The following is a 17,593-nucleotide window of genomic DNA, read 5'->3' as shown; positions in this document are numbered from 1 at the left end:
GCTGCTTTTGCTGAGAAGGAAGAATTCTAGTGGCCTGTTCTGTTCCCAGTTGCTGTGTTTAGTTGAAAGGCTCCTTCCCCTGCGGCTGTGATATGAGGCAACACTGGCTGGAGAGAAGGGAAATGCTTTCACTCTGCTCTGTGCTTAGGCTTGAGTTTTTATGATTTTTAACTGCGGTTCTGCCTGTATCAGATCTTAGTGGATTGCACACTGGTTTTCCCAACACTTAGGGTATTTTCTGAGTTTTTTATGGCCCTAATATTAAATGTCAGAGTTTTTCTAGCACGAAAGTTGCCTCTTACTCTCTTTACTAAGACCAGCTGTGTCAGATGGTAAGAGTATTTTCCTTACTACTACTTTTGTGCTTTTTTTCCCCCTGGAAATAAGGAGTGAATTACATTTGAAAGCAAAGCTTTGAATTCCATTTGGTGTAGCTGAGCCCTCCTGCAGTGGCCACCTGCCTGAAAAACTGCATCATGTGTGACACTGGCAGCGGGGAGAAACTCGATCCCATCCCGTTTCCGTATTTTCAGTGCAAGGAAAATAAATTCTGTTGTTTTCTGGGCTTTGAAAGGCTGCTTGTTACTTTGAGGTGTGCATGTGCTTGCCCACATTTCCCCTGCAAGCAATGTGCATGACGCCCGGCTTTCCTCTTTCTCTGCCCGGCTGCATGTGGCAGGAGCTCTGACAGTTGTGGGAGGACACACAGCCCAAGTTTTCGCTTTCTGATATCTTCTGAATGTTTCCTCCTCCTCCTGAGAGGGAAGGAGAGTAGGAGAACTGTAGAAGGGGATGCATGTCTTCTCACCAACACCCCCAAATGTCTGCAGGCCACTGGGGGCTCCATCTTCTCCCACTGAAATCAGCAGGAGTGGAGAGAGGAGTTCTGAGGAAGGAGAAGAAAGAGAAATAAAGGAAATCAACAATTTTGGCCACATTTTCTGACCTGAGTAGATTGGAGCACTGCTTTCAGATGTTCTTGATTTACATGTTCATTTTATTAGTTGTATCAAGGAAAGTGGTACTGGGGATGTCTGGAAGTCCTATTGACTGTTTCAGAAGGGATCGGTGTAGAACGAAGGTGGCTGAAGATGAGCTGGCAACATTTTTTTGAAAGTTTTGGTGGATGGACTCTTGGAGGAAGCCCAGTTTCAAATTTAAGACCATCTCCATGACATTTGTAAATAGAGCAGGATTCTCTTCTTTTTCTGTAGCCGTTTTATACTCAGGTTTTCAAGTGGGCCATTAAGTGGTCTTATACCATCTTCAAGGAAGATTTGCATATATTTTTTTCTTCCATTTATGTCTGAGGAAAGTGCATATTTTATCTGTCATTTCACTTTGTGAGTGAAAGAAGTACACTGTCATTACAAACTTCAGCAAGTGACACAGGCTAGTAAGCAGTCCAGAACTGTTCATTGCAAGCATTTTAAAATCCTGTTTCTTTTTAAAAGAAGAATTGCAGTCTTAGGAAACTGCATCACAGAGGGAGACAAAGTGCCAAGTGATCATCTGTAAAACCAACTAGAACACAAAATTACAGAGATACTTTGCCCTTTCTTTACGGAACAAAATGTGAGCTGTATAGCTGTGTAGCATGTTTGATTTTCTGAGGTCAGCCCTGGAGAAGGCAGGCAAAGCACCATGCAGAATTCCAGCCAGCATAAAGGCTTCACACATGCTACATCCGGTTTGCTTACTGTTTAATCCATTCCATCCATAAATACATAACATGGGTATATCGCCTTTGAAGATGTAATTTCCTGTGGAGTTTAGTAATGCTGCCAATATTGACTTTTGGGGAGTATTTGTTTGGTATTGCTTACTGTGGGTATGCTGACATTGAGCCTCGTTACAGGATGATATAAATGCACTGAAACCATGTTACTAACATAGAAATTACATCCAAGTTTTGCCTTAACCCTTTCAGCTAGATACGTTTCCCAAAACAGTATGTGCTTGCATGTAAACAGGTGGAGCTGTCTTTTGCTAGATGTCTATTTAAATAAAGAGGCATTAAAATATTCCATATCTATATATACACACACGCACACTTTAAAGAAACCAACAACCAACACTTTTTAAGAACTACATCAGCTCCATTTTGCCTCTGAGGCAGTTGCATTTGTGTTTTGGGTACCGAAGTGAATGCTGATAAATACTGGAGGAAGAGAAATATTTGCCAAGTTTTGGTCAGATATCCCATTGTATAGGTGTAAATGCATAGGTGTAAATTACTTTGGCATAATAAAAATCCTGGCATTTAAAGAAATTTATTTTATTTAAAGAATTAAGTCTCCATTTGAAAAGCTCTTTGGAAGACAGTTTAGAAAATCATCAGAATAGCTTTTTGGTGAGATTTATAGCATTGTGCTAAATTCAAGTGAGATTGTAAATACTGGAAAGGAATTGCTTCTGCTCAGCTCTTAAACTAAGTGACTGTAAGGAATTCTGCTCTGAGGCAGCAGCCTGACTTACAGTACAGCGGAAAGGTTGCTGTTTTTTCCATTCTTCTACTTCCCATTCTGTTTTTCATAGGTCTGATGCATATCTTAATCATCTTCTGAACATGGCAGCCCATGAATCTCTTGTTGAAGGCTTTGCTATTAGCATAGTATTTGGCAGTGGTAAAAACTTTGCTACAAATGTTCTTTTGTGGCTTTAGAAACACCCTTGCTCTTCTGTTTGAAAAGAGCACAGTAAACTTTGATCAAGTCTGAATACCTTTATTGTGTCTTTTTACTGGCATGGAGACTGATGAAAGTCGAAACACTGGTATAGTAACAGAAACAAAGTGCAGTGTGCTGTTACACGAGCCCTTGTTAGCAGAAGAAAAGCCTTTTGGTTTCTTTCCATTTGAACTGTACAAATACAGTTTTAAAAATCAAGCTCACTACAAAATTAGCAAAGCCTCAGGCTTTGTGAAGTAAAGAGGAGTACTGAAACTTTTTCAGATGGGCCGGTTTGCATGGATTGAATTGAACTCTAAAATTTGTGTCAGTAGAAATGGGAAGAGCCTGAAAGTTCAGTCTGGAGATATGAAATAATGTTTTGAGTTAGAAAAGTACCTTAAAATGGACAGGAAAACATAGATGAATATCTTATCTAAAAACATAAAAAATATAAATTGTGCTGATGTGCTGCTGGTTTGGGGTTTTTTTTTGGGGGGGGAGGGTTTGTTTGTTTGTTTTTAAAGAAAAGTTGCATTGGACTGTAACAGTGTTTAACATGCTATTTATTGTTGACAAGATCAATGTAAAAATATTCAAGATTCAATGCCATAAATTCCTGGAATAAACTTTAGGGATAAAAGCTACCCACTAAGAAAATGAGCTGTAATAAAGTAGATCAGTATATACATATCTTTCCAGATAAAGCAAGTCTGGTCTCAGATATCTGAAGTCCACCCTGGCCAACCATTAGGACAATTCTGTGATAGAGACAAGTAGTGAGACAATGTCAGTCTGGGTTTGAGGTCCGTACAGAGGAGGAGAAGGCAGATCAGCATTGCAGGACTCGAAGTGGTCTGCGGGGTGTTTGAATCCCTTCTGCAGCACGTCTCTGGGTAGGTGATGGGTACCTGGGTAACAGCTGGGCTTGGGAGTCACTATGGCCCCCCCGTTATGCAGAGAGGAGATCATATTGTAGACTGGTTCTTGGGATGTTTATGTACATTTCTGCGTTGCCTGTTTACCTGGACTCCAAACCCATCCGGAAACCAAGCTGCAGAATCAGTAAGGCAGCAACCAAAGTCTTCCTCCAGGCATCCTCATGAGGCGGGAGGCTTCCCATACCAATTCAACTGAGACAGGCCTGGCTTAGCCCAAGGAGTCCCGAATTCCTGACGATGGGCCTCACAGTGCTGCTCCAAGGGCTCACTAGTGTTCTCAGGGCATTATTTTAATGAGAGGGGACACTGCTTGTCTCAGACCTGAATTCCTTCCATTGTGCAGCCTGGATCCTGAGCAGGCGGTTCCTGAGTTAAATTAGTCTACTCTTTGCCTCATCAACAGTAACAGAAGTCCTGCAGTGTGGGACTTTATAGCCAAGTGGATTTGTTTTTTCCAGCCTGTTGCAATACTGAGTTCCTGATTTCTCCCTGTAGTGCAACTAAAACCATAGTCTTGACCTTAAGCAAATGTTCCCAATCTCAGTGATGGTCAATATAGCAGATGTTTTGTTGCATCACTCACCCCCAGAGGCAGGAAGGCTTTTTGCTTCTCAGAGTGCTAAATGTTTTTGAAGAGTTTGAGATGTATTTGAAAGTTGTGGATACATTCCTATTTGGGGAGCTTCTGGATAAGCCTTTGCATTCCCAGGGGAAGGCTTTCCCTGATAACTCTTGATGAAATGGTCTTTCTGAATAGTCGTTACCACATTGAGACCTGTAGAAAGAAATTGATATTATGGCTGTTTCACCTTGCAGTGTTACACCAGGATGAAGTTCCGGGTTTTGATCCTGTTGAGTATGGTCAGAGTGTTCACCTAACTAAATAGATCCCATCTTCTCAAAGTCATCTGGTTTTGTCTGTCTAGGACAGAGATGTTGCTTAAAGCTCCAGATGTGCAAAGAGTATGAAGCCTTCTGCTGTTTTTCTTAAGCAACTGAACTTTTCAGGTCATCTCTGTAACTCATTAGATGTAACAGAAAGGATGAAGGATATTGATATTCCTGCCAACAAAGTTCTCTGTTTTTCAGGAGATGTGACAAAATAGATGAGATAGAGAGATGTTCAGGAGCAGAAGTTTGTTTTCCATCAGTAAGTGACACTGCATTTGCATGTAGTGTTGCTTAGAAGCATCACCAGCTGAGCAGCCATTTTTGCACATTATGTTTCTTTCAAGTTGGATGCTGAAATCAGGAAAGTGGTGTGCCAGTTCATTTTTTTCCCAGTCTCACCTGTAGATACACAGACTGTATCCTGGAAGTGTTCAAGGCCAGGTTGGACGGGGCTTTGGGCAACCTGGTCTAGTGGAGGGTGTCCCTGCCCATGGCAAGGGGGTTGGAACCAGATGGTCTTTGAGGTCCCTTCCAACCCAAACCATTCCATGAGTCTATGAATGTAGCAAAAGGCTTGCTGGTGTCTACAGGGATCCATGAAATGTGTCCTTAGTGAGTGGTATTGTTTCTACAGTTGAAAAGAGAACTGGAAACTGCTGTGTCACAAATGTTGAAATATTGTGCTAGCAAATAATAAATTTTAATCCTCCTTGTTGAACTTTTGCTTAAACACTGGAAATACATAAAAATGAGAGGACTTCTTATGCGCAGTTACTTAAGCTTATTGTTAACTGCATTTGTTTTATTTGGGCAAGAGGTTGATGACTGAAAAAGAGGTACTGTGCCAGGTCCAGACACAGACTGTGACTCTTTAATACCAATGAGTTTAAAATTGAAGGAACTCTTAACTGGTGGAGCAATGCAGTATATTTCACGAGGAAGAAGAAAAGTCTAAAGCCATAAAGGCAGTTGTAGGTAGCTTTTTCTTATCCATCTCTGTTGATCTTGCAGCTGCTCAGCCAATTGAGTCGCTGTCTTTTTTTTTTTTTTTTTAAACAACTTACCAGTTTGTTTCCTTCATCTCTCACCTTTCCCTTCTCCCCTCCCTTAAACTGTCTTTCAGTAGGTTATGTTCCTTTATGACTTGGGGAAAACACCACTTTGCATCTACCTGTTATTTGTGCACTGGTTTGTAGAACTTCAATGGCAGAGTATGAATTGGATCCATAAAGTGTAGGTTTTTTTCTGGGAAATATGCACACTAAAATCCTTCTTGATAAGGAGAGAAGAGAGGAAAAAATTATGATAGAACATCTGTATCATTTATCCATCCTATCTGAAAAAAGTACCTTGAAATACCAAATCTTCATCTTAATTGTAGGAGATGAAAAGAACAGTGTGGAATGTGCAACCCCACCGAGTTCTCCTACTGCAACAACAGCTACAGCTTTTGGGAATGGGTTTGGAAGTGGTCCTGGGAGTTACGTCCTGCCCTCTGCTTAAAGGCAACATGCCTAATTTAGAGAAGGAGAGTAAGATGATAATGTGAAGTGCACTCGTAACAAAATTAAATAAATTTTAAACCGAATAGGTTAGCAGCGATGTTTTAACCCAAAACTGAAATTACTTGGAATAATGTTAAAGAAAAAAATAGAAGTTTTTGTACTTTCTCTATTGCAAGAAGTTTAGTTCGAGGCAAAATTTCTCCCTCAATATTTTAGGAAGGTATTCCCTGCAAGTGACTGTAAATGGCTTTTTGCTGTTCTTGTTTAGGAAATCAAGTGTTGTTCAGCTTTGTTCTCAGTGTTGTGGGTTGGTTCGAGGTTTTTGTTTGTTTGTTTAATGACTACTGCATTATGTGAATTTACCTTAAGGAAGTGTAATAATGGGACTACTCACACTTAAAATTAAGTTTAAAGAAAGACTTCAATTGGTTCTGAATTATCAAGTACCATGTTTTACCCTAAGCACTTGTTGAATTTTTAAAGGTTTCTTTTTTATTATTATTATTATGTGAGTTAATATTCTTGCAGAAATAACAGTTCCTAGGTTAAGTTAGTTTACACAGTTTCAGTAAAGGTATTTTTGTCTCAACTGTCTCTCATTGTTCAATGAATAACCTACTGTGTGCAAAATAGTCTCTTGTGGTGTAAGATGGGTAATGGTTCAAGCCCTAATAAAATTGTAAAGCGTGTCATATTTGTGTCTCATACCTCATTTACGTTGCACTTCACTGCTATAAAAGAGTTAGTAGATGGAAGTGAAACACAGAACCTTGTGCAGTGATGTGAAATAGAGAAATATGCTTGTAGTATGTTATCTTTGATGAAATTGTAGTTGGCACATGGATGCAGGACTATTTGGCTAACCTTACTGTTACTTTTGAGAAGGGAATGGGTGACAATAGTCTTTCTATGTGTCCAGACTTTTGGGATAAAGTCTTTCTTTTTTTTTTTCTTCCTTTTTTAAATATTTTTTTTCTATTTTTCTAGACAGTAAACCCAAACACTGAAATGTGAACTTGTGGCAAGGTCTCCTTCCATGTCTGGTTGTGATTAGAACTGAAGATAATTCTTAAAAATTTAAAAGAAAACAGAAGTGTGTTGCTCTTGCAGGAGTTCTGCAAATATATCATTTCATTATTTATATTCTTTACTAATGTAATACTGCAAAGCTTATATTAACTTCAGTATGAAGTCTTTTTGTCTTAATAAAAGCATTTTTAAAAGCCTATGTTAATAGGGTCTTTCTCTAGACAATTTACATGTTCACAATAGTTGGGAGTAAACATTAATGTACAGATAAACATTTGTGAAACTTTGAAAAAAGGTTTAATATAAATGTACATTGTTATTAATTTTTTATATTGTGTATCTTTAAGAGGAAATGACTGTGAGTTAAAACCTTAAAAATTTAAATAGCATTTACTTGCATATATACTGGTGACTGGTATTGTTTTGAGAGATGTTGTAAGTAACAGTACTTCTTCATTGGCTGGAATCTGTAGTGAGTCCCAGTGTTTCTAACTTGTCTAAACAAACAGCTTTGATATCAAACCAACCAAATTGCCCAGGAAAGGTTGAAATGCTTCTTCTGGTTTTTGATTTCCCATTAGTCACTAGTAGGTGTAAAGCTAGATCAGTAATCCTGCTATATAGAAATAAGCTTATTATATAAATGTATATATAAATGTATATATAAAGTATTAAAGATACTATTCATTAGTTACTGAATGCTGATGCAGCTTCCTGAAAAGAAGTAATTGTATTGCCATCTTCTATTCTCTGCTAAAATTTCTTTTATTCACTAAGCTTTATTTTTTGCTGACATAGAGTCCTATTATATCTTCTCAGTCTTGAAGAGAAATATTTTGAAGTTTTGAATTTGAAGTTTGGCTTGGTTTGGGTTTGGTTTTTTTTTTTTTGGTTGGTTGGGCTTTTTTTTAAGCCACTGTACTTGTAGACTGTCCTTTTGTGATGATCAAGACATGGTTAAAAAACACAGAGGCAGGTCCCTTAAGCCTCTTTGAACCTGGGTGAAAAATAAACCAGTTATTCTGTAAGTCCAAGAAAAGGAAATTTACTGCAATTGCTGTTATTTATGTCTGTGGGGAAGCAGCCTGGTTGGAAATAAGATACAACTTGCTGTACACGTGCACTGTGATATCTTCATTTCATAGGGTGTGTCAGCCGTAATGACTGTGTTTTACATCAGCAGCAGAGTTCATGAATAAGGTTTGGGAGATGCTGATTCTGGTGTCTGCTTGGCACGCAGCGGAAACACGTGGCACCTGCACTTTGCTTGAACACTGGGGCAGTTGTGGGTATCTGCACTGAGTGCCATGTGTGTCTTAGGAGATGACAAAAAGGGCTTGAGAATTTCTTTATGTTAAGAAAGGAGCCATCTAGTAAAAAAAAAAAAAGGGAGGAGCAAACTTGAAGAAAGTAGCTGAAAGTGATGAGGAAGTAAAGGAGCAAAGCGTCACTGAGACCATCCCGTGCCGAAGGATTTAAACGAAAGCTACAGTACGTGCTGGTGTGCTTGCAAAGTCTCGAAGTGTAAGACTTGAGGTGGAACATTGCAATACAGTGAAACTGGGTGGCTTGCTCAGTGCTTTTTTCCCAAGCATAATTGTACAAGTCTCATCATTCAGTCTCGCAAAGGATGACTCGTTACACAAGAGACATGGTGAATTACATATGTACGTACTAAGACATCATCATGTTTTCCATCCCTACTTATTTGCTTACCACCCAAAATGATTGTTAGGGTATTTTCAGCTGCAGAAGTCTTCCAGAAATCATCAGAGAAATAATCAATCCTGTGAATAATGTACCAAAGAACAACCACCACCTCCCTCTCTCTGGGACAGCGTGCCAAGAACACGATGAAGCACTCAGTGTCTGAAAACATATGTCTTAGTGCTAAATGAGGACATGCGCAAGCCACCTGAAATCCTTTGGGCACGTTATTTTAAGACAAACAAGTTGATTCATGTCTGCGAGAGGTTTAAAGCATCTAGGAGATGATTCAACCAAATTTACAGATTTCAAGTCCCTTTACAGTCACAGTGAATTACTGTTTTCAAGGATTATTGGGTTTTTTAGGGCTAGAGACCCTCTGGTTGGGACTTGGCCTAGTACTCAGTATTTATTAACCTAGTGGAAGAGGTGAAAAGTAAGGTAATAAAATATGACCATGATACATATTTAGTCAAGATTAAGAAGGGGATTTGAGATATCTCTGGTATGCCAGTATTAAATTGGAAGTTTAATGGAGATGGTGATGCCTAGGAATTCTGGAAGATAAGAGTTCACCTGTTTATTCCAACAGTTCTGAAATTTGCTTTAAAATTTGTGAGGGCAACTGGAGAATATCGTAGATGCTGGCTAGAGATGGTTATTACTTTTTTGTTCATACGGATTTACAATGAAAAGGGGAAACTGAATGGTAGAGCACACAAAGAAGGAAATAATGGCTTGAAGTGGCCATACATTTAAAAATAAAGCGAAGGATGAAAAAGAAAAAATTATCAGTCCATATTGAGACACCTAAGCTATCAGTTATGTTTGTCAAAGCCTTGTGAATGTGCTGGGAAACTTTAAACTGGAGATAATCTAGGAATTGTAAATCATAGCTGGGGTCATATTTAGGCATCTGCATTTAAGTGCTTAGAACTGAAAATCTTGATGATTGTATTAGTGCTTCAGTTACAGTTGTCCCATCCAATTGATGAGGTTTTCTTTGTTTTAAGGCATGTAAAATAATTTTAAAAGAATAGTAACAGAACTTAAGCATGGTTTCCATTTTGTAATAAAAGACTGAGGCTAATTAAGAGAGAAGGCTAAAATAGTATATAGCATTTGTGTTAATGTAACTGATCTATATGGGATTTAATGTTACCATACACATCCGGTGATGAATAATAAACTACTTTTGAGATAACTTAACTCAATGCTACTTCAGGGGCTGCTCAGCGCCCCAAGATGGACTTATTCTGGGATTGCTGTAGTGGGGACTTGCCATTTGTGCTCATACCTGTGGCCATGACGTTTTCTGTTGCAGGAGCACTAGTATCCAGGTAAGGGAGAGAGGCTTACAAGTGACCATCAACCCCAGAGCAGATGGTTTTGTGTTTGTGGGAGATGAGCATGTGCTCTTAGAAATAAGCCTGTGATACCTGCATTCCGTCTGCTGTAAGGTTTAGTGCTTTTCAGGTCCAGAGCCTTATTCTGGAGAAGCCAGCCAAACAGCATTTCATACTGGCCTACTTTTCATCTCTCCAAAGAACTAGGGAGTAGTTAGTTGGTCATCTTCTCTTCTTTATTAACAATTTAAGGACTGGATGACTTTTGAAGTTAACTAAACAAAAGTTGACATCAAATCATTTTTGTGGCACTTGCTGTTAAAGAGGGTTACTGAAATTTCCTAAGAAGTGCAAAAGCATTTTGAGTTAATAATAACATCTGGAAATTACGCTACCAAGGAGACATAAGGGGCGTCATCTGTCCTACTAAATTGCTCTCAGTTTGCAAAATATCCGACTCCCTTAGCAGTACTGTTGCCCAATTGGCTTCATGGAGTACGACAGCCTTCTACATTCCTCACAAGTATCCGGCATTGGACATGATCAGAGGCAAGCTACTGGGAGAGATAGGTCTATATTCGTAAGTCTGTGGTTGAGGAAAACTATTTATTTAGAATTTTTCGGCCCTCTACTGCCTTGAAAAATCTCACCTGTGAACATAAGCGCGCCAAGGTCACTTCTTATTCGTCATTCTGTCAAGTGAAAAATGGACCTCAGCAGAAGCACTCTAGCCAGTGTGTTCTTGCATAGAATTGAACAAAGTTTAAAGCTATGTGTATTTGGCGATTCCTGTAGTCTTGGAAAAGCATCCACTTATTTATTCAATCGGTCACAAAATGTACTTTCCTCTTTACTTGTTTTCTTGTCCCTATGGAGATAATTAACTAAGTGTTAGATGAAAAAATATGTTTGGAACAGCACATTGATAATTCTGACCTTTGGTCTTTAGACACCTCCTTCATCCATAAATTTTTCTGTAAAAAAAATTCAGAATCCCAAAGTGCTTTTTTTTTCTTTTTTAAATTTACTTCTACCAGTAAATCTGTCTTGAAAAATAATTATTTTCTTGAAGCAATGCCTGCATTACACTATGTAGACTGCAGCATTAACTTTGAGCGGAAAAAAGTCATACTGTGGAATCGTGTCTTGATGTGTACAAATGTGGTTTGTCTAGTTAACTTTTTGTTTAACTGTTGAGGTGAAGGTCTTTCTGTTCCACTTAGGCTACTCTTGCTACTCAAAACTAGATATTTGACAGACCTTTAATATCAGTTGCTGGTAATTTCTGCCCCAGTATGTCTAACTTGAGTGATCTGCTGTACTAGTAGTAGAATTGTTTCTTCCCTTCAGTCTAACTGTACCCATCATTGTTTGTGCTTTTTCTATATGGTATAGTGTTGCAGATGTTGGAATTCAGTGCTACTATTTTCATATTTAACAAAAAAATCAGTTATTTCAATTTTTTTTTTTTTTAAATACAAGGTATGGCTTCTGTAATTTAAAAGTTGGGAAAAGTGATCTGTAGTTCTTCTGGGATGTGCCCTGAATTCTTGAAAGTTGGAGGTGGACTTCAACATCTGTATATCCCAATATGTTTGCAAATTAGTTATCGTAGGAATGAAGGATTGAAGGGGGCCATTTGTACTGAATTAAATCTTGTGAGCATTTATGCAACTGCTCATGAGACACTCATCAAACCCTGCCTTAGAACAAGTTAAATTTGTTTGTTTCCACTATTGAAGATTGATTGATACAGCGATATGTTTCTTAATGTATTGTGTAAATATATTCATGCTTTATTTATGCCCATTGATTTTAGTAGCGATATTGACCCTTAATGTAAACATTTTTCGTGCATTTACAGATATGTCTATTTTTTCTCCAGGTGGGGCAGGGAGCCTGTATAAACCAGGCATTTCTATTTTGCTTTCCTGACTTAGGTACTCTGTCCCCCTAATCCTGTGCACGCAGCACAATTAAGAGTTAAACTTCCAGGAATGGGAGTGGCTGGAGCTGCATGGAGTGCTCTAGGAGGAGAAGCTTTGGACCGAGGCATTTCTATGGCCCTGTTTTTACTCTAACTATATCACCAGGTACGGATCGTACCTGCATTTGTATAATGAGGACACCTAGACATCGCTTCCTTCTTCTCTCATTTCCAGGTTTTAACTCTCAACTTAGAGCAGATGCTCTTATCCTAGCCTCAAAATGCATAATTTTGTACTTTATACTGTTAAATTTCATCCCACTTACATTAGTCCGATGCTCAAAGCAATCCAGCTGTGCCTTCTGCTCTTTCTCCATAATAATGATGTTTCACAACCTTGTGACAGCACCCATTTTGGCACTGTTTAGTACCAAAATGTGTACTATAAATATGTACATGCGCACACAAGCACGCACTTATTTTACCTTTTCTTTTTATATACTAGTACTTCTCTATTGCATATTACCTGCCATCTAATTTTGGAAGTTTCTTAGATAACTTACAATTCTAATCCTAGTCTTTTCCCCCTTAAATATGGTTATGGCATGGTTAATGCCATAAATGCATGTACATTATAATTCATTCATTAATTGGTTACATGTCAGTTTGACATGATATACTTTGATAAATGTACTTTGCCTTTTATCCCACTTTTCTCTGTGATTAAAGGTATTTTTTTCTTGGACATTTGTCCTGAAGCTTTTCATACTCCTGACATCAGACTAATAACGCAGCTAATTTTCACCATTTCTTAGACATAAATGTTAGTTTTCTTTTTTCCTAGTCTAGCCTCGTCCCTGTTATCTCTTCCTTTTTATCTTCAGTTGATCAGATTCCTAAAATATGGAGCTGCTTCATCACACTGACTTTCAGTATTTCCTGGATGGAACTGACTCTTCAGTAGTGAGACTGGTACCTAGTCCATCATGTTTCTGTTACTTCTGTAATGTCCAGTTTCATTCCCTACACTATTTTTTCATTCTGTTGCCCAAAATTCTTGCATTAGTGCACAAATACTTTGATTATTCCTCACTAACCCTTCACAGTTTCTGAGCTAGATTAATTCCTGCACTACCTGCATCATCAGTCTATTAGCATTACAGTTTTCCTTCTCTGCTCCCCATCCTCCTGTATTCTATTAACTTCTGAGTTTCCCAGTCATCACCTACTCATTTTATGCTCTCTGCTATACTTGCAAAGAGGCATAAAGCGTTGAAATGTTTAGGTTTTGGGGTGGTTGTTTGTTTGTTTGTTTTTTAAATAATGCTTTCAGTAGATGTTTTTATCAAGTCCTGTATCATGATTTAATGTAGTTGACAGAGTTTAGGATAAATGTACCTGTTTCACACATGCTACACTTGATAACTATTAACGGCAAAGGTTACTTCCCAGACAATATGGAATTCCTGGTGTTTGTGCAAGAAAGTTTATCAGTACTTTTAAATCCCTTAAGAGTGGTTGAGGTCATACTTCTCCTTCTTCCCACATCCAGGAATTAAAAAATGACCAGGTGCTTTGCCAGCATAATGTAGTTCTTGCAATTCAGACTTTGGTGCCCACGCAAACATCTGGCTATGCACGGTGTAGAGTCTGGAGCAGAGTATGACTGTGATGGAGCAGGAAGAGGAGAAGAGAGCAGGACAAGACGCTTACACTAAAGTCCTTTCTGCCAGTCACATCCTCTGCCTGTGAATCTCTGGATTTGCTTTAGAAGAACAAAATGACAGCTGAAACATGATGATGTGGTTGGCATCTATCTCCTCTTGATTTCATCAGACGTGTCTATCACATCCCAACACAAAAGGACTTGAAATGGCATAGGGACTTTAGAAAAATAAAAGGCTGGTAGGTTGGGATTAGATTAAATTTAGTCTGTTGTGCTGAAATCTCCCTCTGTGAGCAAGCAGCAGGGAAGGTGGTAGGGATTTAGGCCTCAGGAAAAGTAATTTCATTGCTGATTACCACCAATCACTTTCCCAAATTCCTTTCCTTGTCTACTGGAACAGTTGTATTTATCAGCCAGCTGTCCAGGGAGATTTCTGGTAGAAATTGGCTGGAACTCTTGAACCCTGGATCCGAGTGGTTCCATGGATATTGTAAATATCTCAGATGAGATGCTGGATTCTTTAATGCCAATGCAAGTTTTGTTAATGACTTGCTAAGGTCAAGATTTCACTTATGTTTGCATATGTGTTGGACTTTCTTTTGGTGGTACTTTGAGGGTGGGAAAGAATTTGACTGTTTATCTAAAATGGTGCTTAATGGATCTCAGACTGATCCAGTGCTGCATCTGGATTCACTTTCACAAGGGACAATATGGAACAAAACTCTTGAAAAAAAATTTTTTTTTAAATTGAAATCAGAAGTCTTGAAAGCCCTCCTATTTTATTGTTTCATATGAAGGAAGGGCTGGCAACTTCATGTTTTCTCAATTGAGGCAAGTTATCAGGTTTTGAATATGCTACAATATATCAGGACTGCTATAGGTAATAATGCAGTCATTATCAAAGGTATGCTGCAAGGCATCATGGACTGACATTTTCAAGTCACCGTGTAAATCTACCTGACACAGCTTTAAAAGAAATAAAACAAGACTGAAAGCTCCAGTGTTTAGTCTAAAAACACACATGGCTGTGGTTGCTGTTTTAGCCTGTGTGGACTAACCGTGGAAGCCTTTTGTCAGCTCTCCGGCCTACTAAGTGGTGTCAGCTTGATTTGTGTGTTAATTTGCTGACTTTTCGGTTTGATGCTTTCCATTAAAATTCACATAAAGAGCCTGTGTGGTTTTGCTTTATTTAGCAGCTTTCCCTAATCTAAATGCTCTTCCAGAGACCGCCCTTCGTATCACTGAAACTAAGAGAAAGCACTTTCAACATTTATTCACTGTCGGAATCATTTATTTGCCATTTATATGATGCTGAAAGGATGGAGGCTGATGGAGAGCCTTGTAAAGTGATGATATAACCAAACGCAGAGAAGACACACAGTGGCAGTCTTACAAGATCTTTCCCATATGGAAAAACACTGAATAAAATGATCAGTGGAGTAAGCCATGAACCGCCTTAGCATGAGCTCAGCCTAGTGCCTTCCTGGCACCAAAGCATGTCCTGTTTTAAGTTAAAGGATCCTCCTCACTCCATCTCACATGTCCCTGCTCTTTAGGTCTGCTTTGCCTGAGGAAAATGACTGAGGCTGCCAGGAACCAGGAATCAGCCATGGACTGGATCTCAGTCCAGACTTGCAATTAGGATGGTGTTTTGATGCCATTTTTCCTTGTGTGTTGATGGCATGTGTGATCGCCTGCGATGATTTTCTTGGGGCAGGTGAGGTACTATGGACCTTCCTCCCTGGAACAGATCACTTCTAAAATATAAATTGATCAGGCAGTTTAGTTGTCACTTTAATGTTGGATGCAATAACTGCTAATTCTTTAGTGTTTGTGTGGCCTGAATGACTCTCCTCATGCTCTTCTGTTAAGGAGAGATCTACAGGCCAACGCATGGGCACTGGGTTGTTTATTTTCAAGTAACAGGTGAAATAATGGTATACTTACTGCATCTCAGAAACTGAAGAGTCACACCTTGGAACTGTCCCTTCCAAGAACAGTTCCAAAAAACAGTTCCTTGAATCATCATTGTTATCTCTATTTTTTGAGTCAACACTGATCAAAAATGCACCCTCAAGAACCATCTGGAGGGAGTCGATTTGGTGTAAGGTAGAAGGCTCACACGTTCCCACTGGACTTTTGATAAAAATAGAAAGATCAACCATTGTTTAAAAGTAGTCATCAAGTATTACTTCCCTAGCTTAAATGAATGTTCCTCTATGTCTGAAAACAAAAAATGGTATTACTGTTTATGTCAACACCTGTTGTGTATTGTTAAACACCTGCCGTACCACATACCTTAAGCCACAAGTCATGGATGAAGTAAGTCTTTGTCTTGACCTGTTGCTGCAGCTTGAAGCTCCCAGTGATTGCGGTGAAGCTAGGATCAGGCCCATACTGGAGAGAGCCTCTAAAGTTCTCTATAACCCATTCACTGTAATTTAAAAAATCTAGCTTCGTATTTGCCACCACTGAATGCTGTGTCCTGTTTTCCTTTCCACAGGCAGAGTCACCCCAGAACAGCTCAGTTCATACATTCAGCTTTTCCGAAATAATCTCAAAGCTTTGGAGAACCATTGTGGTCTTCTACAGCTTGTGCTGGCCATAGTCCAGACTTTGAAACACCCCCTAACTTCCAAATGGGACAACTTCCTTGCCTTTGAGAGATTACTTCTGCAGGTACATATTACGTGAATTTATTTGATCTAAGTAAAAATGTTTTATTTAATTTTCTGAATTGCCATTGAATTCTGTAGCTTGTATTTTTTTATGAAGTGTATTGGATGTCTTGATAAAAAGCTGTTCCTTATTGCCAAACTGGAAAAAGGAATGGGAACCTACATATTAATCTTTTATAGTTTTGTCTAAGAATAATTTTATAAGCAAAAGGGTAGACATTAAAGGTGAAGTACATAAATAATCTGAATTGGGTGGCAGTTTTACATCTATATGAAATTTCAAGATGATAAAACTTTTAACATTGGATGGAATGATGATGGTATTACCATCATATTGTCATCATCATCACTACCAGTCTGAAGATGCCTCCTGAGGTAACATGCTGAATCAAATGCAGAGAGGACTTTGTTACTATGTGAGTGTAAAACTTCTGCAATTTACTGAGCGGATGAAAGCATAGTAGGAAATGCCATGCACTAAGAGAGTGAGGTTTCTCTTGCTCACAGCTGTCATCTATCCTCAGCTTTTCCCACCACCACATTTTTTTACGGCATCCTGTTGGTGACCACAGTATTATTTACATACCATTTTGTAGCATACTTGGATTTCTTTCAGGAAATTAAGATTTAGTGGTATATTGAACTCTATCCTACTGATCTTTGGAGGTATACCAAACTAAGAAGGAGTTTTTCTAAGAACCTAATAGAGTTAATTTCTGCTGAAATTCAGGGAAAGCTCAAAACTTTCCTCCTTGTGCTGTCTCTTCGTCATTGTGTTGTTTTTAGAGGAACCATCTTCTGAAATCCTAACAAGAGGCAAGTCTTCACGAGCTAACTTCTAATGAAGTTTTAGTCAGCCTTAAATGAGTGAAGTGTATAGTGTGGACCTCAATTAAAACCAGATACTTCTTTTGTAAAAATCAGCTGTCTTTGTCTAGATGTCAAAAACAAACCAACAACCCAACTCTCCCCATGATCTCTGGCAGCAGGATATAATCCCTGGTCCTTTGAGAAGACTCAGCCCATACTTGATAGCTTTGTAGTCAATGAATTTCTGCGACATTGGGAGGGCCAAAAATGTAAAACTTAAACAGTAGCAAGCTCTTGTCTACATTAATTTAAAAACTATTCTCTCCTGGTAAGACTGAAATATTTTTCAATAACACAGCCTTCTTTCTCTAGTTAAGAAACAAACGCATCTTGGGTAAAAGAACTCCTGGCAGCCATTCTTTGG

At 38.7% G+C, this 17,593-nt stretch overlaps 1 protein-coding gene across 1 annotated transcript in view; it reads left to right on the top strand.

Moving 5' to 3' along the window:
• Positions 1–17,593, top strand: part of SCFD2 (sec1 family domain containing 2) — a 199,163-nt gene that overhangs the window by 34,565 nt on the left and 147,005 nt on the right. Inside the window, exon 4 of the mRNA XM_054824851.1 lies at positions 16,185–16,360. Within this exon, the coding sequence (XP_054680826.1) occupies positions 16,185–16,360 (176 nt within the window). The remainder of the gene's footprint in view (positions 1–16,184; positions 16,361–17,593) is intronic.

Source organism: Grus americana, chromosome 4, assembly GCF_028858705.1.
Source record: "Grus americana isolate bGruAme1 chromosome 4, bGruAme1.mat, whole genome shotgun sequence".
Lineage (NCBI taxonomy): Eukaryota > Metazoa > Chordata > Aves > Gruiformes > Gruidae > Grus > Grus americana.
Note: the sequence above shows the minus strand (reverse complement) of the source record. Positions and strands in the feature narration are given on the sequence as shown.